Below are 23,952 nucleotides of genomic sequence, written 5' to 3'. Positions count from 1 at the left end.
GAATCCTGGATTGTAGCATCCAGGTTTCTTGAGCAAAGAGATCATATCTCCTGATTTTCCTGGATGACTAACTCCCACTTCCAAAGCCAATGCTGTCATACAAGGCACAGTGCCCAAGTATGATCACTCCCTGGGGACATCAGGGTGAGCTGGTTTGACCAGGGCAGGCCTTTTATTTTTTTTTTTAAGATTTTTTTTTTTTTTTTTAATTTGAGAGAGAGAGAACACAAGTAGGGGCAGAAGCAGGAGTAGAGGGAGAAGCAGACTCCCCATTGAGCAGAGAGCCCAACGTGGGGCTCGATCTGAGGGCCCTGGGATTATGACCTGAGCTGAAGGCAGACACTTAACTGACTGAGCCACCCAGGCACTCCCAGGGCAGGCCTTTTATGTAATTCTCTAGGCAGAGGTGCTTAAAAGGTTAAATTGTACTGAGTAAAGTCCTCCCTCATGCTGGGGAAGTTTCTAGGCTGGGCCAAAGCTCTGTGCCAGCAGGGCCTGGGGCCAGGACTGCTCTGGTGCAGACAGGCTTAGGAAAGGGGAGAAAGGTCACAGAACATGCTGGCAACCATTTGTAATGTGTCCTCCCCTCCCCCACCCTCTTTTCCCAATTCCTACCTTTTTTTTTCTCTTTTCAGGAAACATCTTTACCCAGCAGCCAAGTTACTATAATGACCTGGATGAAACCATGCCCACCATCCTTCAGGTACCAGCTCTCAGCCCTGCCCAGATCCCCTCCCCAACCTGATGGTATGTCCCTGGACTTTCCTGGAAGAGCCGTAGAAATGTTTACTCCCCACCCCTCTCCAGCCCCATCTCCAGACAGTCTCTGTGTCCTGCCCCTCAGCACACCCTTTCAAATTAGCCCTTTTCCGCACTTGAACAGAACTGAAATCTAAGGGCTGTCTAGCACTCATACAAAAAGAGCTTAAATTGTGTGCTGCTTGCCAACAGCCATAAGCCTCTAAGGACACCCCTCTAAGAGACCTATGTTTCTCAAATAAGAGCTTTAAAGTTCTATAAAACTGTTTTAGAATATAATAATGTTCATTGTAGAAAATTTGGAAAATAAAAAATAAAAAACAGAAAGAGGAAGATTAACCCATCATCCCACCACCACCAAGCAGTTCTATTCACGATAACATTTAGGGTGCTTACGTGCTGGCGTACTTAAAGATGGCGCAACGAGTGCGAGACTTACATGATTTTACATTGGGCTCTGTTTCCTCCTCACTGTTGATTTGTCTTTGATTTCAGTATATTTCCGTAAATCACCATCTCCAGAGGATCCAAAACATATATTGTTGAATATGTATCTTCAATTTCATTACCATACACTTGCCCAGCATATCCATTCAGATAATTTCTATAGGAATCTGGGGACTTTTCATACATTTTGTCTTTTTTTTGGTTTTTTTTTTTAAGTTTTATTTAAGTAACCTCTGCGCCCATCGTGGGGCTCGAACTCACGACCCCGAGATCAAGAGCCGCAAGCTCTTGCGACTGAGCCAGCCAGGTGCCCCTTTTTTGTCTGTTTAATCCTCACCACAATGCTGTAAGAATAACCCCCATCATCCGCATCTTACAGTTTCCACTCTGACCCCGTGCCCTGTCGTTATCTCAGCTGGTTTCTTGGGAACACTGGCACGTATTTGAAAGATTCCAAGGCAGCTTTCAGATCACCCGTCCCCGACTGCAGGTCAGGGGTCCTAGCTGCTGGTTCGACAGGATGTGGGAGAAACCCTTCTTGTGTTTCACAGGTTTTCAGCAATATCCTTCAGCACTGTGGTTTGCAAGGGGACGGGGCCAGCGCCACACCCCAGAAACTCGAGGAGAGGGGCCGGTTGACCCCCAGCGACATGCCTCTCCTGGTGAGGTTGCCCTTCAGCCCAGCCTCTTTCTGTCTAGCACAGGACCCGACAGCTTCTTCCCCTGCTCGTGGCCCTCTTCCCCAACTCCGGAAACAGCTATTCCCATCACACAGGCTTAGAGCATTTCAGCAGGCTTTTTATTGTTCTCTGGGAGCTTCCTTTATGGGGTAGTGGAAAGAACAGGGAACTAGAGTTCAGAGGATGGAGGTTCAGTCTTCACATAGCTCAGCACAATGAGCTCATTCATGTTACTCATTGAGCCCTGTGTTCAGTCCACATATTTGTACTGATGAGGCTCCCGTGTGTGCCGAGCCTTCGGGAGAAAGCAGCAGGCAAAGGCAGACGGGGCACCTGCTCTCATGGGACTTGCAGTCTAAGACAGGTGAATAAGGAGCACAGACATGCGTCAGGCCTTATGCTCATAAGTACTGGAGATAGAACGGGAAAGAGGCACCGTGAGCTGTCTTCTTGGAACTTGCAATCTCATGGGAAAATGGACATTAATCAGGTGTTTCAGAAAGAGACACACTGAGTTCTGGGGGCGCAAGTCATTTTACCTGCCTGAACCTGTTTCCTAATCTGTAAACTAGAGACCCGTACAGCTGCTCAGCCTACTTTTTAGAGTTGTCAAGAGACTCTGGAACATGTATAAGAAAGCGCTCCATGTTCTGTGTACCCTCTTTAAAATGTACAGAAAGCGTGGGCTGGATGTTCTTGTCCTCGGTGGGATATACCTTCTACGTAGGACCACAGGCATTGTCTTGAGGTTCAGGGGTTGGTGCTCCTTCAGCTTAGAAGAGAGAACTGTATTATCTTAGAACTAGAAGTAACCCCAGAGATCCTCGGGCGGGTGCCCATTGGGGCTACGGTAGGGAGACCTAAGGCAGGGCGATTGAGTAACTGGTCCAGATCGTGCTCCTGGAGATGGACCGGCCAGGCTTCATGCAGACCTCCAGTGATCCCTTCCCCTCCACACGGCATCTGCCTGTTGCCTCCCACTGGTTTCCATGTCAACTTTGTCTCATAGCCACCACAGAGCTGTGTATGGGGGCGGAGGAGAATAATGCAGTGTTTTCTTTTGGCAACAGGAATTAAAAGACATTGTTCTCTACCTTTGTGATACCTGCACTACGCTCTGGGCCTTTCTGGATATCTTCCCCTTGGCTTGCCAGACCTTCCAGAAACACGACTTCTGTTACAGGTACTGCAGTAGTCCGACTGCCGAAGTAGAGGGTCTAGTTGCCGTCCACATGCAGCAGATATTTACTGGGTACTTAGAATGTGTCGGGCGCTCTTCCAACCTGGGGATACAGTAGTGAAGAGGACAGGTGAGGCTCCTGCTTGTGTGGAACCTGCATTTTATCTTTTTTTTTTTTAAGATTTTTTTTTTTAAATTTATGTGAGAGAGAGGGAGAGCACGCACGAGCAGGGAGGAGGGGCAGAGGGAGAGGAAGAAGCAGACTCCCTGCTGAGCAAGGTGCCCGATGTGGGACTCAATCCCAGGACCCTGGGATCATGACCTGAGCCAAAGGCAGATACTTAATGACTGAGCCACCCAGGCTCCCTGGAACCTGCATTTTAGAAGCATTCCCATTTTTGGCTAACAACTAAGTAGGGAAGGGGGAAAAAAAAACCACCAACCAAGAATAGGGCAATTTTAGTTCAGTTCCGTTGTTTCAAAGCCCCTCTCATGGGCAGGCACAAAGCAGTAACAGATCGTAAGAAGTGGTCTGAGGAGTTCAGCATCTGGTCTAGAGTGGAGCACATGCAAAGAAACAAGCAGATATGCTCACATGTGGGGCCGGCTGCTGTGGCCATAGTATGAAGCACTCTGGGAACACAGAGGAGGGAGGCAGAATTCTGCCTGGGGAAGTAAGAAGTTTCATGAAGGCCCTTGAGTGAGAATGGACAGGAACCTTCCAGACAGAAGGATTACAGTGGCAGGACGGGCATTCCAGGCAGGCGGTGTGAAGGTGGGAAGACCCAGAGGGTGTCCAGGGGAGAGCCAGGGAGTGGAGTGGGGTGAGGCAGGGCCCAAATCAGCAGGAAAAGGAGCAGCTAACAGCAAGAGACGCTCTGGAGAGGTTGGTAGAAGCCAGATTGTGAGGAGCCCTGACCTTGCTGGCAGGGAGTGGGGTCTTTATTCTGTAGGAGCAGAGGGAGAAGCTGGGAGCTTTTATCCAACGGAGTTACAGAAAGATCCTGCCAGGATGAGGGAAGATGTAGGGAGGGAGACCCTCCTTCCCCACTTAGCATCACGAGCATCTGCCCATTCCTTGTGCAGTGAGAAAGGGGTGCCCGGGCCTGGGCTGGTAACCTGCACGTTGCCTGGCAACAGTGTGTGGGGGGATGCTGGCCTGTTCTTAGTGGCCTCTGGCTGTTGCTCTTGCCAGACATCTCTCCCCACCGTTTGCAGGAGCTCCTGGGAGCTGCCCAGCTCTGTGCGCTGAGCCGTCAGTCCATTCAGTCATTTCTTGCCCATTCAACAAAACATGTATATAGCACTGACCTGTGTCAGAGGCGGCAGCTGGCACTCTGACCCCTCCTGGGTCTCCTGAGCTCGAGAACATCACATGCGAGGACTGATCGGCCCGTGAGGATGTTAGAATAAAGCGCCAGTCGGCGCTCTGCCCGGAAGAAAGGGGTTAGGCTGGGCCTGTAGCTGTCCCCTTTTGGAAAAGGTATCTTTTCTCATGGTTAAAGTGGCAGGCGCTCATAGGAAATTTGGAAAATCCCCAAAGGTAGAAAATTAAAATCACCTTGAGAGATCATGCTGTTCTTAGGGTTTTGTATCCTGCTTCTCTTCACTTACCATAGGCATTTTCTTTTCTTTTCTTTTTTTTAAAGTAAACTGCCCCCGATGTGAGGTTCAAACTCTCAACCCCGTGATCAAGAGTCACATGCTCTGCTGACTGAGCCCGCCAGGCGCCCCTGTAGGCATTTTCCCATTTTGTTAAAGCATCTTCCCAGACGTGGCACAGATTGCTTTTGAAAGGGTCTTTGGAAACAGGGCAATTTTTGGAAAAACTAACTTTCCTGCAAGGGACAGTGAAGGCAGGCGAGCGGCTCCACCCATCTCAGGGTGAGGAGGAAGAAAGGAAAACAGGGTTGACTACAAGCCTTTGACCCACAAACAGCCCCGGGCTGGCCCAGCCTGTTCACACTGTGCTGGAGGCCAGGAACGCCCGCTGAGCAAATGCCTCCACCTCAGTGCCCGCAACTTTCTGGAACGGGCTACAGTCACCAAGCAGCTCTGTGGTTAATCCTCTCAGAACAATCTCCTTCCTCCCAGACATCCTCAGGTATATCGGACTATCTCTGTCTGTTACTTAATTTTATGAATGAATAATATGTTCACATGGTTCAAAACTCAAAAGATATGAAATATATAATGAGGGGCACCTGGCTGGCTCAGTCAGTAGAGCATGCAACTCTTGATCTCTGGGTCATGAGTTCAAGCCCTATATTTGGTGTAGAGCTTACTTAAATAAAACTAATAATAATAATAATAATAATAAAATATATATGTATATATAAAATACAGTCTACCTCTTCCCCTTCCCCAGGTCCCATTCTCACACACCACCATTGTTGTTAGGGGTTTTTCGTGGAGTTTTCCAGAGATATGCATATAAATATAAGCAAATGTGCACATTACATATCACCCCCTCTGCCTTTTATTTTTATTATTTCTTTTAAGATTTTATTTATTTTTAGAAAGGGAGAGGGCGAGCAGGGAGAGGGGCAGAGGGAGAGCAAGAATCTCAAGGAGATTCCCTGCTGGGCACAGAGCCTGATGTGGGGCTCGACCCCATGAACCTGCGATCATGACCTGAGCTGAAACCTAGAGTCAGATGCTTAATCGACTGAGCCACCCAGGTACCCACCCCCACCCCCTGCCTTTTAAATTAACTGCCGACGTATTATGAGTACTATATGTACTGTTTGCATTTTATTTAATTAAATTATTTGTTAAACAACAAATTTATTTCTCACAGTTCTACAGGCTGGGTGCTTTTATTTTTAAATTTAATATGTATCAGTACACAAAGCAACCTCAATCTTTGGTATGGCTAGATAGAATTCCATTGTACCGTATGGAATACCGGACCCCAGAGATCGACCTGGAGATTTTTTTCAGTTGTTTGCTCTTACAGAAAAATGTCACAAAGAATATTTGTACGTACATCATTTTGCACCTTTGCAAGTACATCTGAGGAATATATTCCTAGAAGTAGACTCACAAGAACAGATGGTTTGTGCATTTAAAGTTTTCATAGATCTCGCCAAATCGCCCTCCACAGGGGTTGTTCCAGTTTACCCCTCCCACCAGCAGTGTATCCTGGCAACACCTGAGTCTCTTTGGGCCAAACTGCCCACTCTGCCTTTTTCTGGGTGCCATGCTGTGGGCCTAGAAAGCCTGCCTCTTTGGGCCTAGGTACCCTCTCCTGCGTACGGGACTACTCTAGCATAGAAGTTGCCAGAATCCAGCGAGTCGATAGTGAAGTGTTTACAGAGCACCTGCTACGCATTCAGGAGCGGTCCTAGGCCCTGAGGCTACAGGTCCGGCTTTGGGAAGCCTACGCTATTCAGAGGAAGAGCCGGGCCACAGAAGAGAGGCAGCTGCATTTTCAGTTGCAAGGGTAACATATTCGGAGTTCTGCACACCTAGTTTGGGGAAGGAGTCATCACGTGGGTGAGCGTCACCAGGAAGCGTGTGCCTGGGGCAGAGAGTTAGGATCTGGGTTGGGAAGGGGGGTGGGTGTGAGGTTGCCGAGGTGAGAAGCAAGGTTGGCTACTCTGTGCCAGCTATGGGTATACCAGAGAAAGGAGTTACAGTCTGATGTCATGGGAGGTAGGGAGCTGCTGCCAGGCTTGAGCAAACAAAAAGAGTGATCTCGTTTGTTTCTCAAGCCTCGGTGAGTTCCGACTAGCCCTCTCATTGCTTTGTGAGAGGGAGCCTGTCTGGGCCTCGGTGTCCCGAGTGAAAGGGGGCTGTAGCTACAGATCGCTTCTCACGAGGCTCTCCCTGGACCAGCCACAGTGGGCCCAATCTGGGGTGAACTTGGGGAAGAGCCGGGGTGGTGCTGGGAGCAAACTGCTGTGGTGACAACTTGGGAGCAAGAGATGGGCCTTCCCCCTTCCCACGGGTTGCTGTGATTTTCTGATGAAGTGTGGTGTTTATGAACTAAGCCCACCTTCTCCCCATGTGCGCCTCCACAGACTGGCTTCCTTTTATGAAATCGCCATTCCTGAGCTGGAGTCCGCGATGAAGAAGAGGAGGCTGGAAGACAGCAAGTGAGCAGGGGACAAAACTGAGTGCCTCGTCGTGGTGGAGAGAGCGTCCCCATCTCGAAGAACGATGGGGTGGCCCACGGAGCTCCAGCTTCAGTGTCCCTGCCGAGCAGCCCCCCCGGCCACTGCGTCCTCGCCTTTCCCCCTCAGATGTTGCTGCGAGCTCTTGTTAGCGCGCTGGTTTCCCACCCACTGTTTAAACAAGAGGCGGCCCTGGAATCAGCTGGCCTCTCAGGGCCTGTAACCTTTTGCCAACTGCTGTCCACACTGAATTGTGAAGCTGTCTTAGCCCTGGGGAGGGACACCTGCAACTGTTGAGAATAAGCTCCCTCTGGGCCTTTTTATCTCCTAAATCTCTATTTTTTTTCCCTTTCTCTCTCTGGCCTTCAAAGGCTGCTAGGTGACCTGTGGCAGAGGCTGTCCCATTCCAGGAAGAAGCTGCTGGAGATTTTTCACATCCTCATAAACCAGATCTGCCTTCTCCCTGTCCTGGAAAGCAGGTGAGTCCTTGGGAGCAGCTGCCTGGGCGGAAGAGCCCCCTTCCCAAGCCTAGCAGAGGTGGCCCCCTCACTTCATCTGCCCCCTCCCCTGCTCAGCGGAGATGGGGAAAAGAGACACAGGCCTCTTTTCCTCTAACTGGCCTGAGGCCTCGCAGAGGAGCGGGGCGGGCGGCAGGGAGGGGAGCTACAGATCATTTGCATCGAGTGAGCTCATCTTCCCTGGTGTCCTGTTCCAGCTGTGACAACATTCAGGGCTTCATTGAAGAGTTCCTTCAGATCTTCAGCTCCTTGCTGCAGGAGAAGAGGTGAGTGTGGCTGAGCCAGGACCAGTCTGCACAAGGCCTTACATACTAAAGGCTCTGCCATAAGCTCACCATGGTCTAAGGTTCTGAGATTTGTGGTTGGGCAGCAGACCAGCGCGCCTGTTGCCCCAGCCTTGTCCCTTCTGTCTGCTCTCTGCCCAGCAGGTTCCTCCGGGACTACGACACCCTCTTCCCTGTGGCCGATGATGTCAGCTTGCTACAGCAGGCCTCCGCCGTCTTGTATCCTTCTTCCACAGCCCCTGGGACAGGACCTGGCCTGACCAGGTTGGAGATGGGCTGCTAGGACCCAGAGGAGCAGAGGGAGGTTTAGCCCCAGAACCCACCGGTCAGCCAGCTGTCCCCAGAGTGCCTGCCAAAGCCCCAGTCCCTGTTTCTGGAGGAGGTGACTACTCTGATCCTCAGAGCTGGGTGGGGTTGGAGTCCTGTGTTCTGTAGGTGTTTACTGAGTGTCTGGGCCTGTGTGACCAACGTGGACTCGGCCCTGCTCTCACAGACCTCATTGCAGGAGGGGAGACAGACAAGTAAACAAGCAAGCTCAGGGTTAGGCTATGAGACAGAAGTGATAGCCGAGCTGAGAACCGCAGAAGAAAGTAGAGGAGGCCAAGCCCAGAGCGAAGTGTTCCCAGTGGATGGAGGACAGAGAGGCCCAACTGGGGAGCCCACAGACATTTTGTGTAGATCGCAGGGTGGGGCTGGGATCTAGTGGGAGGAGCCTATGGCATCGCAGATGAGCTGGGGCTCAGCAGACCTGCACAGCTCTGGGGTGACCGTCACTGAGCTTGGACTCTGTCCTATAAGCACTGGAGTGTCATGGAAGGGTGTGAAACAGGGAGGAACAGGGTCAGTTTTATACTTTGGGAAAGCTCTGTCTGGCACAGGGAGGAGAACAGACTGGCCTGGGACCTCTGTGAGGCCCAGTGGCTGGTAAGAGTGCTGTTGCTGGCATCCAGGCATGGCCAGTGGGGGTGTGGATTCAAAGGGGAAGGAGGGAGTCTAGGACAACTCTCAGATGTCTGGCTTGGCAGTGTCCAGACTGGTAGAGAGAGAGGAAGGAATGACAGGGAGGAGGGCCCGTGGGCCATTTTGGAGGCTGGGTGAGGTTGCTCAGTCTCGCCTCAGGGATACCCTCTGGGCCCCCAGCCTTTTCAGGAAGCCCTCAGCTAGTTGGACAGGAAGCCGGGTGGCAGTACCCCCCTCAGGCCCTGCTCCTGGGGGTCAGTGCAGAAGTGGAGCTGCTGGTTCACCCAAATATCACGTCCCAGGATGCCCCTGGCCCTGTCTTCATCCCGAGCTGCTTCCTGCTGTGTGGCAGGTACTAGGTTTCAAGACCAGTGTGGTCATGGTCTGGCCTGTTTCCCCACGCATCCCGGGTGCCCGTCATGTCCACTGGGTACAGCCCAGCCAGCCCCTAACACAAGTCATAGCGTCAGATGCTGGCGAGGGAATGAGAAATTACGCTGCCTTAGAGCGAGGGAGGCAGAAGAGACGCTGGCACCCAAGAGAGAGCCGCCTTAACACGTGTCACAGGGACGAGACCCGGACTGCCTACATCCTCCATGCGGTCGAGAGTGCGTGGGAAGGGGTGGACCGACGGAAAGCCACAGATGCGAAAGACCCACCGGCGGCCGAGGATCCTAACGGGGTCATTGCGCCAGCGGGGCCAGTCGGTGGACCGTCCTCACGTCTGGAAAACTCAGAGGAAGAGGAGGTGTGTGTCTGGAGCGCCGTTTTCCCCTGCTTCCCCTGCCCCTTCCCGGAAACCTCTCCCTTCTTGGTTTCTGCTCTCAGAGAAAAAGGTTTCTTTTGGAATTGACAGCCTCGAGCTGCCTTTAGAGAGCCCTGCGAGTCGCTTCAGCTGCCAAAACGCGAGTTTCCCCCTATAAAGGGAAGCGATGGAGCTTTCTCCCGGTGAGGTCCTCCCCGGAGCTCTCCTCTCAGCGGATCACGGTGGTGCTGCTCCGGTCCCCCTGCTGGGCCAGCCTGGATGCCCCGCCATGGGACTGTAGGGCTCCACTGAGCCGGTTTGGAAGCCCCTGATCTAGTACTTTCTCTCCAGGCCTCTCCAGAACTCGCCCAGTCTACAGCTGTACAGATTGGCCCTTGAGCCCAGGACTCTTCCCTGCATGTGGGAGGCAGCATGACGTAGGGACTAAGGCCACCTGGCCTCTGGGGTCAGACAGCTCTGGGGTGTACCGGCTTCTGCCACTCACCAGCTGTGTGGCCTTCACCTCTAGCCTCCGTTCCCCATCTACAAGTGGGGCCAGTCACCATCCCTGCCTCCACAAGTTTGTTGGGATTCCCAGAGCGGTTGTGTGGAGAGCCCCAAGCCCAGCTGGCCCTCTGTGCTCTGTTAACAGACGCTACTCTCCTTCCTGTTAGACTCAGGCCCATGACTGTCACTGGGCCTTGGAAAGTGACAGTCCTCTCCACCTTTCCCACCCCCTTCCCCAATTTGGTTTCTTAGCTGAGACATGGATGATTTTTATCGTTTGTTTACAAGATTTGCGAATTTCCTGAAATGAAAAACCTAACAGCATCCACTCACATCAAGCAGGATACGGACTGAATCCCCCCTCTTTTTTTTTTTTTTTTTTTTAAGATTTTATTTATTCATTTGACAGAGAGACAGCCAGCGAGAGAGGGAACACAGGCAGGGGGAGTGGGAGAGGAAGAAGCAGGCTCCCAGCGGAGGAGCCCGATGTGGGACTCGATCCCGGAACGCCGGGATCACGCCCTGAGCCGAAGGCAGACGCTTAACGACTGAGCCACCCAGGCGCCCCTGAATCCCCCCTCTTAAAAAGAATATAATTAAAGGGGAGCAGCTCCCCACAGTCCAGGGCTGGTGATTGCCGTTCCTCTCCAATGTCAGCCGTCAACTTGTTAGAGCTGGATAAGGATGAGTAAAAGCCGTGGCCATTTATGGTCTTCTCCAGGCACTGTGCTCGGCGCTTCGGGAGCATGATTCTCTGAATCATCTGAAACCACCCCATGGGGTGGATGGTGGTATGCCTATTTTGTGTGGAAGAAGCTGGGGTTCAGAGTGTTTAAGCACTGTGCCCAAAGTCACACAGCCAGAAGTAGCTGTACCAGTAAATCATAGAAACCCCCCTTTTCCCAGGGGAGGAAAGGAAGACTCAAGAGACCTGAGTCACGGGGCCGAGATCCTCGGCCCAGGAGCGACAGGGCCAGGACTCATACCGGGTCCCCTGATTCCCGGTCCTGTGCGCCTCGGGGCCTGTGGCCCTATCACCCAGCTGGCCTGGCCTTCCCCACCTTCACTCCCGCTCTCTCCGCAGTGCATGGGGGCGGCGGCTGCGCTGGGCCCCCCCGTGTGTGGCGTGGAGCTGGACTCGCTCATCTCCCAAGTGAAGGACCTGCTGCCGGACCTCGGCGAGGGCTTCATCCTGGCCTGCCTGGAGCACTGCGACTATAACCCGGAGCAGGTGATCAACAACATCCTGGAGGAGCGCCTGGCCCCGGCCCTCAGCCAGCTGGACCGCAGCCTAGACAGGTGGGACACATAGGTAGAGGTGGCTCATGGCGCCCAGGCTGTGTCAGGCCCTGGCGGAGGCGCTCTGGGGCCCCTGTCCCGGCCCCTTCTTAGCTCCTCTGCTTCCCACTCCGGTGCCAGAACTCAGCCCTCCGTCTCTTCCCCACGGTAGCATTCGCCATACAAATGAATGGCCTCCTTGGCAAAACATCAAAACTTCAGGCCCCCGGGAGGTCCTCACATGCCCCCTGCAGGGCGGAGAGTGTGCACAGTCCCACGGCTCTGCTGCACCTTGGCTGGAGGACGGATTAGAAACGTGGGATGTGACAGAGGGGTTGCTGAGCCTTTCAGAGCTCTGAAGTTTCTGGCCTGTCCCTGTCACCTTTCCAGTAGATTCCTGAGGGAGGACGGCCAACGCTTCTCACTTTCCTCACACCTACCTTTCGGAGGTTGGCCCACTGCTTCTCTGAAGGGCCGCAGAAATGGGTGCACACATGGGTGTTTCTTCCACGAACAAATTATGTTTACTGGTCGAGTGAAGTTAGCTCTGTCTTTGGACAAGTTCCTTAGCCACTTTGTGCCCATTTTACAGAGGAGGGCGCAGAGGCACAGAAAAGTTGAGTGATCTTAGCTAGCCATCTCATCAGACTGTTGTGAGTGTTCGGTGAGGGAGGGAACTTTTAAGAAAATCTGTGTGAATGGCACGTGGGACCAAGGGGGAGTTTCGTGTGAGGGACGGCTGCGTACCCAGGGAGGGGCCAGACAGTGCAGGGTTTTAGATCGTGTCTCATGTGGCTGCCGAAGGGAGGGGAGAATCTGATGGATGTAACATGGTACGGGGTCAGTCGGGCGCAGGCAGGCATCAGCTGACCAGTCCCCCTTAAACTGATTTCCGTGTCACCCCCCAGGCAGGTGAAGCCAGACCCGACACCCCTGCTGACATCTCGTCACAACATCTTCCAGAATGACGAGTTTGACGTGTTTAGCAGAGATTCAGTGGACCTGAGCCGGGTGCACAAGGGCAAGAGGTGAGTGCAGTGGGCTGTGGGGTGCCAGGCACCCCAACTCTGTAAGTGCAGTGAGAAAATAGAAAGTCAGGGCGCTTTACAGAACTAGCCTGAGTTTTGGCTTAGGGTCCCCCCAAGCAGTCCAGGACCTGCATACTCCCAGCAGGCAGGACCGGGTTCTCTAATGGTTATACGTTAGGCTCTGACGGCACAGGGTGGTTTTTTAATGAATCCCCTTGTTGATAGCAAAAGGCCAGAGGGACCTAAGCTGTCCCCCTCTTCCGTTCTTATATCTTCAGATATGTCAACCACCAAATCTCTGGGCGATAGAGCTGAGCGGTACTTCCCAGGTGCCGCCGCTCCACGTGATTTTCTCCATTCTGTGACAAAATGAGAAAATTAAGGACCTGTACTAAGTGAGCTTTTTAGAGGGTGAACATATTCTATTTTAAGGTCTTTCTGCTTATTTTTAGCTTATGTCCTTTCTACTTTTTTGGCATTGAAAAGTCCATTTATGATTTATTCATTCATTCAACAAATATTTGCTTGGTGCTTACAGCGTACAAGGTCCTGGGTTTATTTGGTGCTGGAGACGTAGTGGGCAGTGAAACAGACACGGCCCCTGGCCCTGTGGAGTCTGCACTAATCAGTTGGTCAAACAAGCAAAGTAACATTGCAGATCTAAAAGGCTCTGTAAGGTGAAGGTGTGCAGACCTCTGAGCCTCCGGTAGGGCGTTCGACCTGGACAGGAGGGTTCCTCTGAGGAGATGCCAATGGGACCAAGAGTGGAAGGATGAGGAAGGGTCAAAGGGCCAATTCTGCCAAGAGGGGGGAAGGAGAAACTTTCCAGGCAGAGCAAACAACAGGGCAGTGAGCCCGAGGTCGTGGGGAGCATGGTAGGGGTCCCATGAGCTGACACATTTTATGCTTTGGAAAGAGGACCTGGCTTTGGAGTAGAGGCCCATGGGAGGGCACCATGAGTCAGTAGCGATGAAAGTGGGTTCGATATAAAAGGCAAAGTAAGACGTTGACAACACTGCTAGCCCCCAGGCTCCCCATAAATGGTATTGGTTCATGAAATCTGCAAATCTAGGAACTGCTGGACAAGTGCAGTGGCCCCCCTCTCTCCCCCATCATGCATATGGAGACAGTGAGGTTCAGAGAGAGGCGGTGGGAGACCTGCCCCCTTCTTGTGATAGGAGCCCCCGTGGCAGAATTGCAAGCTGCTGCTTCAGCGATGGCCCCGTGCTGCTCGCTGTCCCCAGGGTCATCGCTGCTGGAAGCTTGGCTGGCTGAGGGCTTGGGGGAGTGGGCTCAGGGCAGCTGTAAAGCCATCTGGCTGGCTGGACAGGAAGCAATTGTAAACTGCTTAGTCACGCACATTGCGACATCCCCAGATCCTGAGCTAGAGATGTTATCCTGCATCAGTGGCCGCTGTTCCAGACCAGAATGACCCTCTGCAGCTCCTGGGGCAGATGAGGAGGGCTGCGCCCTGCTCCTAGGGCATTCCAAACCGCCAGGAGGAGAGACCGGGCGGCAAATGTTTACTGAACTTGTCGTGCTGGGTAGCCTGGGGCCTGGGGATTGCAAAGAGGCAAAGCCTCCATTTATGTGTTCATTATTTATTTATTCATTCAGCAAATATTTATTGAGTGATTTACTAGCTCCAGATCCTGTGCTAGACCCCAGGGAGACAAGGTGAGCAGGGCACCCGGGCTGCACTCTCAAATGGCACAGAGACCGTGGGAAAGACTCAGACCATTAAACAAATAGCAACAGAGTGGGAGAAGTGCTGGGGTGGGGCACACAGGGACCTCAGTGGGGACACCTGTCCTAATCTGGGCAGGGCAGTCAGCAGGCACAGGAGAAAAGTAGCACAAGGCAGGTCACACTTGAGTTAAAAGGTATGTGTGTGATTAAATCAAATAGGTTGCACTAGTGGCTCAAGCAATAGGGAAATCTGTTCCTTGCATGACAGGGAGTTGCAAGGTAGGGCAATCTAGGCTTGGTTAACCAATGGTGTAGCCTCATCATCAAGGATACATCCTTGCCATCTCTCAGAGCTAGTTCCTTCAAAGCCACGGGGCGGCTGGCTGCAACTGTTTCAGCCGTGACCTCCAGAAGTGACAGTGCCAAGAGGAAGTCTGGACCAGATCTTCCTACATTTCTCTTAGAGACTAGGAGGACTTTCCCAGAAGTCTCCAGACTCCACTCACATCTCATCAAGGAGCTGGGTCACAGGGCCGAGGTCCAGGGCTCCAGGAGAAGGGGGAAAAGTGGAAAGACCCGAACCAAATGAGGGTCTGTTAGGACTGAGGTGAGGTGGATGGTGGCTGTTGGATATGCCAGGCACATGTGCTGCAGGTATATGATAGCCAAGTGAAGGAGGCCGTGTGGATAAGGTGGGGTCCCAAAACTCCTTTGGACTGAGCAGAGGCGCCCTGGAAGATTATGAGTGTTCTCCCTCAGAAACGGGTGTGTGGCCAAAAAAATGTCTGCGCACTCGGCTTCTTGGAGAGGTACAGAGCACATTAGCACATTAAAGGCTCTGACAAGTCCTGCAGTAAAAAAAGAAAAACCAGGATTCACTTTGTTGAGCTCAGCAGGTGCCAGGTTCACTTTTAGTCATCATCTTATTTCATCCCTGGGATGCGGAATTAAGACCTGGCAAGGATAAGAGGTTTGCTTGTGATGGATCGCACAGCTCAGGTAATATCTGAGCTGACTTGAGTTGGTGGTAGACCCGTGTTCTGGCCCTGGCTTGGCTGGTAGAAGCTGGGTGACCTTGGGAAAGGCGCTCTGCCTCTTGGGATCTCCGTTTCCTCCCTGTACAGGTCCTTTAGGAATTCAGAGGTGGGAGTCACCCCCCAAGGGTCAGTTTGAGTTGGGCCTTGAAGGATACGCTGGAAGAAAGGAGGGGAAAAGTGTCTGGGCTTCAGGGGAGCCCACATGTTCCCTGAGCTTCCTGTCATCTTGTAGGAGGCCGAGGAAGCACCTGCTCCAAAGTCTCTGAAGCCATTGTTGCCTGTGTTTCCAGACTTTTCTGGAGTTCTGGCCCTCTGATGGATCTTTTCCTAGCTGGCTTTGCCTCTGACCTTTCTTTTCCTTCTTGGCTCTGAATGGGGTCATGGGGCCAAAGCCGCACCTCCCTGGATGGGATGCCCAGGGCACCAGGCTCCACTGTCCCTGCCTGTGCCGTCTCCAGGACCCTGCGTGGGTAGAGTTGGCAAGGCTTCTCCAGCCCTGCGAGGGAACAACATAACCAGAGGCCCACAGCGGGACCTTACGCACAAGAACTGGGGACCGGATGGACCAGGAGCTGTGGGGGTGGCAGAAAGGACAGTGACACCTCTCATTCATCCTTGGATGCCTGGCTCGGCACAGGTCCTAGCACCTAGCAGGCCCTCAGGAAATGTGCGTGGAAAGAGGGGATGTGCTCCTTCCAGTGGCACCAACTGCCTGAATGAGCTCGGGCCCGTTTCCCTTGCTCCCTGCCTCTCTCCTCATCAGCCCCCGGCCTGGTGAAGAGAGCCAGATAAGGGCCAGGGCCACAGTCACAGGCCCCCTTTTCCGGCATGATATAAAATTTTCCTCTGGACCAAGAATTTTCCCTGGTCTAGACCCAATGCCCCCCACCCCACAGAGCCTCCATTTCCTCTCCTCCCACCCCACCCCACTAGACCCCCTAAGCCAGGTCATGTTTCCTTTCTGTCTGTTCCCAGGGCATGCTTACCTCCATTCGGCACATTTCATGTTAGCTGCCATTCACCCGTGACCCTCGCTAGACTGTGAGTTCCCCAGGGACAGATCCAGATCTTACTCTTTTTTTAATCTCTCCCGCAGCTCAGCCTTAGTACCCTGCCTGGCACATAGTAGGCCCTTAGTAAAAACTGTTGGAGGAAGCCAAATCCTGACCTGCCCCAGGCTCCCAGGCAGACAGCCTGAGAGACTCAGGCCCCTGTCCTTCCCTGCATCAAAAGCCAGTTAATAGATTTCTGTGAAAGCTGTGTATGACTTTGTATCTCTTTTTCTTCTTCTTTTCTCTCCCCCCCCCACACCCTTGATACATTCCAGAAAACTGATTTCACAGCTAAGCTGGATTTTCTTGCCCGGCATCTTGTATTGATTTTCCCCTGCAGGGCTCGAAACTACATTCCACAGGCCTGTGTGTCTGACAAGCCAGATTTCTCTACAGATTTGCAAAGCCACAGTCAAGAGGCCTGAGTCCCCACTGAGGCTGGGCTACAGTTCACTGCTCCCAAGCACGTGCCTCTCCTTCCCTCCACCGCACCCGAATTTCCTCACCTGTGATATATAGCAGGAGTTGAGCCTTTGGACTTTTTCTTCCAGTGCAATCTGACATGGAAGATTGAACTGTAGAACAGATCGAAAGCCACCGTGATGAAACGGGTGGGAGGAAGAAGGCGGCCACCCCTGCTCGCTCTTCACCCCCCTGAGGGCTCTCTCCTGTGGCTCCCCTGAGCTCAGTAAGAGGGCCAGATGTGACCTTGTTCTTTCTTATATTTTTGGTTTTTATTTTTTAAAGATTTTATTTATTTTAGAGAGAGACAGCATGAGCGGGAGGGGCAGAGGAAGAGAGAGAATCTCCAGCAGACTCCATGCTGAGCATAGAGCCCGATGAGGGGCTCCATCCCAGGACCCTGAGACCATGACCTGAGCCGAAACCAAGAGTCGGAGGCTTAACCAACTGTGCCAGCCAGGCACCCCCAAATTTTTGTTTTTTTAAAAGGTTCAAATAATCCCAGGCCCTACCTAGGAGTAACCGTTGTCATTTGGTGGGGGACTTACTAGCTCTCTCTGTGCAGTAACATATGTAAATTATAATCTGTGTGCTCAAAGGAACAGGTAGTTTGTCTGGTTTGCTTTCTGCTTTTTATACAGTTGGGATCATACTGTATACATTTTTCTGTAGCTTGCTTTTTCCCTCAGGGGTAAGTCTTAGAATTCTTTCTGCATCAGCAAAATAGATGAATGTCATTCTTGATAGCAGCCGCCCAGCGTTCTAATATAGATGTGGCACTTCATTTGGCCATGTCACCTGTGATGGACACTAGTTGTTTTCCATTCTTCACTGTCACAAACGACGTTGAAAAGAAAATTCCCCATCAGACCTCTGTATGTCCCTGGCCAGCGTTTCCCTAGGGTGGGCGCCTCCGAGAGGAAATTCGCAGCCGAAGGGTGGGCACGTTTTACATGGCAGCAGCCGGTTTGGGATGCCTTCCGGAGCCCGCACCGCTGCCCCCTCCTCCCCGGTGCCCACACATGCCACCTGCCCGCACCGCTGCCCCCTCCTCCCCGGTGCTCGACACCCTTTGTGGCACTTTGCACCAGCCCGAGCCCGTGGTGCCTTGGACCCTCGCTCTTGCAGCCTTCAAAGCCTGATGGCTTTCCTTCCTGTCTACCCGCTGTCCCCCCCGCCTCCAGGAAGGAGGAGAACACGCGGAGCCTCGTGAACGACAAGCGGGAGGTGGCGGAGCAGCGGCAGCGCTATGAGCAGTACAGCGTGGTGGTGGAGGAGGTAGGGGGCCCCGGGCCGCCGGGCAGGGGGGAGCCGGCCACCCCGGGCCCCTCGGGCCCACACTCCTGCCATTGCAGGTGCCCCTACAGCCTGGCGAGGGCCTGCCCTACCGTGGTGACGACTACGAGGACGAGTATGATGACACATACGATGGCAACCAGGTGGGCGCTAACGATGCCGACTCGGATGATGAGCTCATCAGCCGCAGGTGAGGCTGCAGGGCGCTGAGAGGGCAGAGTTCGGGGGGGGGGCCACAGTGGCGTTCCTGAAGCCTCTTGTTTATACAGATGGGGAGGCCGAGGCCCTGATCACGTGAGCAAGTCTGTGGTGGAGCCAGGGCCCAAACTGAGCCCTCCTGATTCCTAGTGCAGCGCTCCCTCCACCCCCAGACACCCCCTCGGCCAGTTGGTCCAACCCGTCCTGAGTGGGGCAGCATTTATTTGGTTTCATGCAGTCCTTTCAGATTGTTCTTCTTAACGGCAGAAAACTCTCCACCATGCAATGGTAGATTTCCCAGTGCAGATAAAAGGACAGCTGCCCCAGCTCAGCCTCCCGTAAGGCCCCACATCAGACTCTGGTACCTTCAGAGAGTCTGGGCGCTGGAGCAAAGCTGGCTTGAAAAGCACTTTGGTGTTTTCCAGCTGCCTGAGCCCATCCACATGCTGACACCCCGCTCTCACCCAGCCTGATCCCCTCCTCCCTGAGGCTCCCTCTCCAGGTTTAATCCAGTCTTTGATCTCACTTTCTCTCTAAACCCTCAGGCCCTTCACCATCCCTCAGGTGCTGAGAACCAAAGTGCCCGGAGAAGGGCAGGAAGAGGAGGAAGAGGAGGAAGAGGAGGAGGCTGAGGACGAGGCTCCCAAGGTGCCTCCTTGGCAGGTGGCCGATGAAGGGGAGGGCGCAGTTCTGAAAGGCAGAGCGGGACCACTGCACCCCTGCTTGCCTGCCGCTGGCTTTGAGGCGGCCCTAGCGTCACTGCCCGGGAGAAGAGGAGTTCCTTTGAACCTAGGATGCCTGCTTGGAGAGTTGCTGCCTTCAAACTCACCTTCACTGCCCAGCGAGGGCTTTGGGGACGGATTAGAGGCCAAGCCTTTGAGTTGCTGGGTTCATTAGACCCAGGAGCCTAGGGGCTGAGAGAAGGGCAGCTCTCGGCCACCGTGCTCAGGATGGCAATTCTGGAACTCACAGAGATGTTGCAGAGATGTTGGAACCCCAGGGCCCTTGGAGGTCATCTGGGCTGGTGGGTTTGAAAATTCTATTTTTCGGCAGCTGAACTTTCTCTTCAAATGAAGCCTCAACTAGAACCTCAGCATATAAAACAGATTAGGGCAGTCTTGCTCAGGTTGAATGGAGTGACCCCTGGGACCCCTGGATCCCCTCGTGCCCTCCCACCAGGGTGACAAATCCCGATGTATCCAGGCCGGGCTCCCGAGGTAAACAAGTGGCGCAGACTGATGGAGCCCGAGGCTAGTGGGGTAAAAGCACACACACACCCTGTCCGAGGGGCTTCTCAGCAGAAACGTGTGCCTCGGAGCTTCCAGGGCTTTCTCTTCTTGCCAGGCAAGGGGTCAGCCCAGATTTTTCTGTAAAATCTTCCAGTTTACAAATGTTACCAGTTGCACTTGTTTTGTTTGTGTTTCTTTAAACAGTACAGGCCACTAAAGCCTGTGTGTGATCCTTAAGTCACAGTTCTCCCCGCTGCTAGTCCAGGCTCCTTTGCTTATTGGCCAAAAAATGGTCTTCAAGAGTGGCTACTCCCAGAGCACATTGGTGGCGTCCTAGAGTGAGGATGAGGCAGCTCCGAGGGGCAGCTCTCTTGGCCCTCAAGGCTCTGTGTGGCCTCTCATGGTGGCCATCTGGCCTGTGCCCCATTTGTCATCCATGCTCCGGCTCTGGTCCACCTGCCTCACCATACCTGTGCAGGAAGCCTTAGTCCCTTTGGCTGCTTCTAAAGGAGAAGAGAGGCTTCTAATGGGAAGCTTGGACCCAAGCAAGGGCGGCTCCATTCTAGGGCATCACCCTGCCACACTGTGGCTTTCCCCCAGTTCGGGCCTGGAGGCGTCAACAAGACTCAGTCCAGTGCAGCCCCAGCACAGCTTGGGCAAATGGGGCAGCTCATGACTCTAGATTTTTTTTTTCTCCCCTCCCCTCCACAGCCCGACCATTTTGTGCAGGACCCTGCGGTGCTGCGGGAGAAGGCAGAAGCCAGGCGGATGGCCTTCCTCGCCAGAAAGGGGTGAGCATTTTAACGAGCTGTTTCTGGTGGGGGGGGACCCATCTGGGGAAGGCTCAGCCAAGCACCTGGGAAGCCCACACATATACCCCAAATGCGTCATGTGTGTTAATTTAACCCTCACGACAGCCCTATGAAGCCACTATATCATCATTCTCATTTTATAGAGGAAGAAATAGGGCCATCCCCATCCCCATCCCCAAGCCCTCCTCTCCTTGCTGTGGGCTGTGGTCAGCTGGTCCTTCCCGCAGCGAAGCCAGGGACCTATGTGGAGGCAGAGCTCAGAGAAGAGAATTCACCAGACACAGGACCGGCCAGAGCCCTGCCCTTGCTGGGCTGCATTTCTTCTCCCACTGGAAGTGGGGACTGGGGTGTCCTGGCCCAAGCTGTGTGTCCTCTCCCAGGGACCTCTGAGAAATGCAGTGGGCTCTTCCCATCCCCTGGGCTGGGTTGTTCTTCCCTCAGGTACCGGCATGACAGCTCGACGGCAGTGGCCGGCAGCCCCCGGGGCCATGGGCAGAGCCGTGAGACAACCCAGGAACGCAGGAAGAAGGAAGCCAGCAAGGCAACACGAGCCAACCACAACCGGAGAACCATGGCTGACCGCAAAAGAAGCAAGGGCATGATTCCATCCTGAGGCCACCATGTCAGGGCCAGCCGGGAGGCAGCAGCACCAGACCTGCCAGGCCGAGTTACCATAGCCTTGGGTCCCCTCACCAGTTGGCCTCCTGCCAGGGCCAAGTTCAACTCCACCCCTCAACAGCCTCAGCTTCGCAGCCCCTGAGAAGGCCGCCTCGTCGTCCACCAGCCAGCCGTGAGCGCCTTCTTGCAGACACACAGTGCCTTAGCCCACAGGGGAGGAACCCCTGGGGCCAGCGAGCAGGCGACAGGGATGGGGACAGAGAGCCCCAAGGCAAGCCCCAAAACCTCATGCAGTAAGACGCCACTTCTCTTGGTGGTTTCCTGCCTAGATGGCAGGAAACCTGTAAATTCAAAAACTAAAACAGAAAAGGCCTGCAAATAAAAGTTTTTTACCCTTTCAAGCAATGATCCATGATGTGCCCCTGGCCTGCTCCCCCTATATCCCCTTATCCAGTGACGGCCACCATCAGGAGAGCAAGAGAGCAGAATGGTCACCTGCTCTACTCCTCAGCCTTTCCTGCTTGCCTCTCATTTTAACGCCTCTTGATGTTGCCCGGCTTTGCTGTGTGGCCCTGAGCACATTACTCCCTCCTCTGAACCTGTAGTCCCTGCTTATGGAAGGAAGAGATGAGGGTGTGAGACCCTCTGGTCCTTTCCATGTGCTCGATCAGTCCCTACAACCTCCACCGTCGGAGGTGGGGAGAATTTCCAGCCCCACGGTGTAGATGAGACACTGAGAGCTGAAGCTGCCTGCCCAGACAACAGGCAGGGAGTGGGAGAACAAGGATTAGACCCTCGGTCTGACCCCTGGCCTTGATAGTGTCATAGACCCCCGTAGGTGGTGTCATCACCATCTCATAGCTGACCCAAGGACATCTGTCTAATAGCAGAGCCAATACCAGAGCTTGGTGCCTCCTGGTGGTGTGCACAGTCCATCAGTTCCTCCAGAGTCAAGGGGTCGGAGACCAGAAGACACCAGTGAGGGTGTCCCTGCCAAGCCCTGTTGAAGGACTTGGGCCCAGTTCCTCAAACCACCCCTCCCCGGGCGCGGCCGGTCAGTTCACGGTGTGGCAGCAGCTGCCAGGCAGCCCGATGCCTGGGCCCCCCTGAATGTTGCCGATCATCAGAGGATCGACCGTGGGGTCTTTGCTGCCCTATCCTCCCCGGCCTGGCCCCTGCCCAGCCGGACCTTGACAAATCACCCTGGATGCTTGTGTAATTTCTTTGCACATGGTTAGGATGAGTGTCTGGAGCAGCGAGGCAGACAGGCCCTTGACGAATTGGTTTTGTTAGGTCAGCCGCACAAGTGAAAATCAATAGCGATTCCTCTGAGTCGCGCCATTCCCTTGGCGCATTTGAGATGCCGAGCAGATAAGGGAGCGGTGCCTTCCCCTCGAGCTGCTGAATTAGCGGAGATCAGGCTCGGGGTCAGCCACTCTGACAGGCAGCGGGAAGCCTGTGTTTCCTCCTAGACGCATTTGCCAGGGACCGTACAGGCGAGGGTCATTTCTTTTCTCTCTCCCTGAGCTCCTCAGACCCAGCTCTTGGCCCTGGAGCAAGACGAGGTGAGTTGGGGGCGCTCTGGGCTTTACCTACCTTACCTGTTACTGTTCACACAGCCCCTCTCGCCTTCCTTTTGTCGTACATACCTCCTGACCGCTGGGAGGGGTGTTCAGGCCTCCCCTAGGCATCCCGGTTTTAAGAATTAGAGAAGACAAGCGATTTTTCAAACTTTCCAGAATGTACTGCCAGGTCAAACTTGATCTCCCTTGAAGAACTCTATTCTTCCTCGTTTCAGATCTTGAGGGCATCCCTTCAGGGATGCTTTGCAAACACCTCACTCAGGAGTCATCCAGAGCAGTGCTGGTAGGCACATCCCTTCACCGCTCAGGGCCTCAGTTTTCCCATCTGCAAAGTGGGTATGTTGGGCCAGGTGAGTTGTTTTCACTTGGTGCCAATTAAATCCTCCGAGGAGGCCCCAAGGTTTAAGATGGCCAATGGCAGAAGTGTTACAAGTGAAGTGGGGTGGAAGCCCCAAACCCTGCTCCCTTGATCACTGGGCCTACCACCCCACCACTGCTCCTAACAGGAATCTCTAAGTGCCTTCTCTGCACCCTGTTAGAGAACACGACTATCACAGGCATTTCCCAGGAAGCTCTTACGACCCAGTGCCTCCAAGAGAACCTAGGACTTTGAGTGCCATGGTTTCTAGCTCACGGGTGGCAATGATGGCAGATGTGTTAGTCTGAACAGTGTTTCTGCGCCTCTGTGAGGAGGGGAGGGGCAGAGCCTGTCATTGATAAAAAGGGACCCGGGAGCCCAGGGCGGCAAGTTAGCAGCAGAGCCTGGATGCAGGTCCTTTCTTAGCTCCAGGTGCAGTCTGGAAACGTAGGCGATTAGCAGGAAACTGCCTGTCCCTCTCACACCGGGAACTTGGGCTAAATAATGCAGGGAGGGAGACCACCAAAACCACAAACAAAAGTAAACCCACCAAAAATGCAGGGGGTGCTTGTGGAGCCCCCATCTCTAAAATGATGTCAATGAACACTTGGTAGCAACGTGAGAAACTAAATATTGAAGAGTCAGTTTGTTGTTGTGTTGTCTTTTTAAGAGAATAAACTGGATGGTAATGCTCCATGATTGTGAAAATACTTATGAAAAATTTGCATACAGACCAAGTCTGGAAAGGAATGTGCAAAACGAAAATGACAGTAAGACCTTGATATTTGTAATGAGAATAAAAGTGCTTACCGAGTACTTACCGTGGCCATAGTTTCTGCTGGGCTCTTTCCTTGTGTTATCTTGTCTAACTCTCACCAGGTAGATACAGATGAGAAAACCAAGGTCGGAGAGGGTAGGGGACCTGTCTGAGGTTACACATTTACCACGTGACCAAGGAGGGCTTCGGTGGCAGGATTGCCTCCTAGAGCCCACGCTCTTAACCCCTACACCACGTGCCATTCCTTTCTTTCCCCCACATTCGCATCCTTGTCACTACTGTTCTTAACAAAGAAAGGAGAAAATGGAAGTCAAATCGCTATAGAAGAGGAGGATG

General features: G+C 53.3%; 1 protein-coding gene across 7 annotated transcripts in view; it reads left to right on the top strand.

Moving 5' to 3' along the window:
* The window catches only part of ASCC2 (activating signal cointegrator 1 complex subunit 2), a 39,334-nt gene extending 15,680 nt beyond the window's left edge, over positions 1–23,654 (top strand). For 2 of the 7 annotated variants that reach the window (XM_040619723.1, XM_040619720.1), the window contains 15 exons: positions 636–703; positions 1,758–1,868; positions 2,957–3,069; positions 7,092–7,166; positions 7,556–7,663; positions 7,900–7,968; positions 8,131–8,205; positions 9,514–9,694; positions 11,283–11,497; positions 12,385–12,504; positions 17,929–18,022; positions 18,100–18,230; positions 18,784–18,886; positions 20,179–20,258; positions 20,721–23,654. In XM_040619723.1, coding sequence (XP_040475657.1) covers positions 636–703; positions 1,758–1,868; positions 2,957–3,069; positions 7,092–7,166; positions 7,556–7,663; positions 7,900–7,968; positions 8,131–8,205; positions 9,514–9,694; positions 11,283–11,497; positions 12,385–12,504; positions 17,929–18,022; positions 18,100–18,230; positions 18,784–18,886; positions 20,179–20,258; positions 20,721–20,892 — 1,715 coding nt within the window. In that variant the 3' untranslated portion in view covers positions 20,893–23,654. Of the gene's footprint in view, positions 1–635; positions 704–1,757; positions 1,869–2,956; positions 3,070–7,091; positions 7,167–7,555; positions 7,664–7,899; positions 7,969–8,127; positions 8,206–9,513; positions 9,695–11,282; positions 11,498–12,384; positions 12,505–17,928; positions 18,023–18,099; positions 18,231–18,783; positions 18,902–20,178; positions 20,259–20,720 lie in introns of all 7 variants that reach the window. The other 5 variants (XM_040619722.1, XM_040619718.1, XM_040619721.1 and 2 more) reach the window with 3 other exon arrangements.
* The last annotated feature ends 298 nt before the right edge of the window (positions 23,655–23,952 follow it).

This window comes from Ursus maritimus, unplaced genomic scaffold, assembly GCF_017311325.1.
Source record: "Ursus maritimus isolate PB19 unplaced genomic scaffold, ASM1731132v1 scaffold_33, whole genome shotgun sequence".
Classification (NCBI taxonomy): domain Eukaryota; kingdom Metazoa; phylum Chordata; class Mammalia; order Carnivora; family Ursidae; genus Ursus; species Ursus maritimus.
The sequence above is the reverse complement of the archived record's forward strand: the minus strand, read 5'-3'. Positions and strand labels throughout refer to the sequence as shown.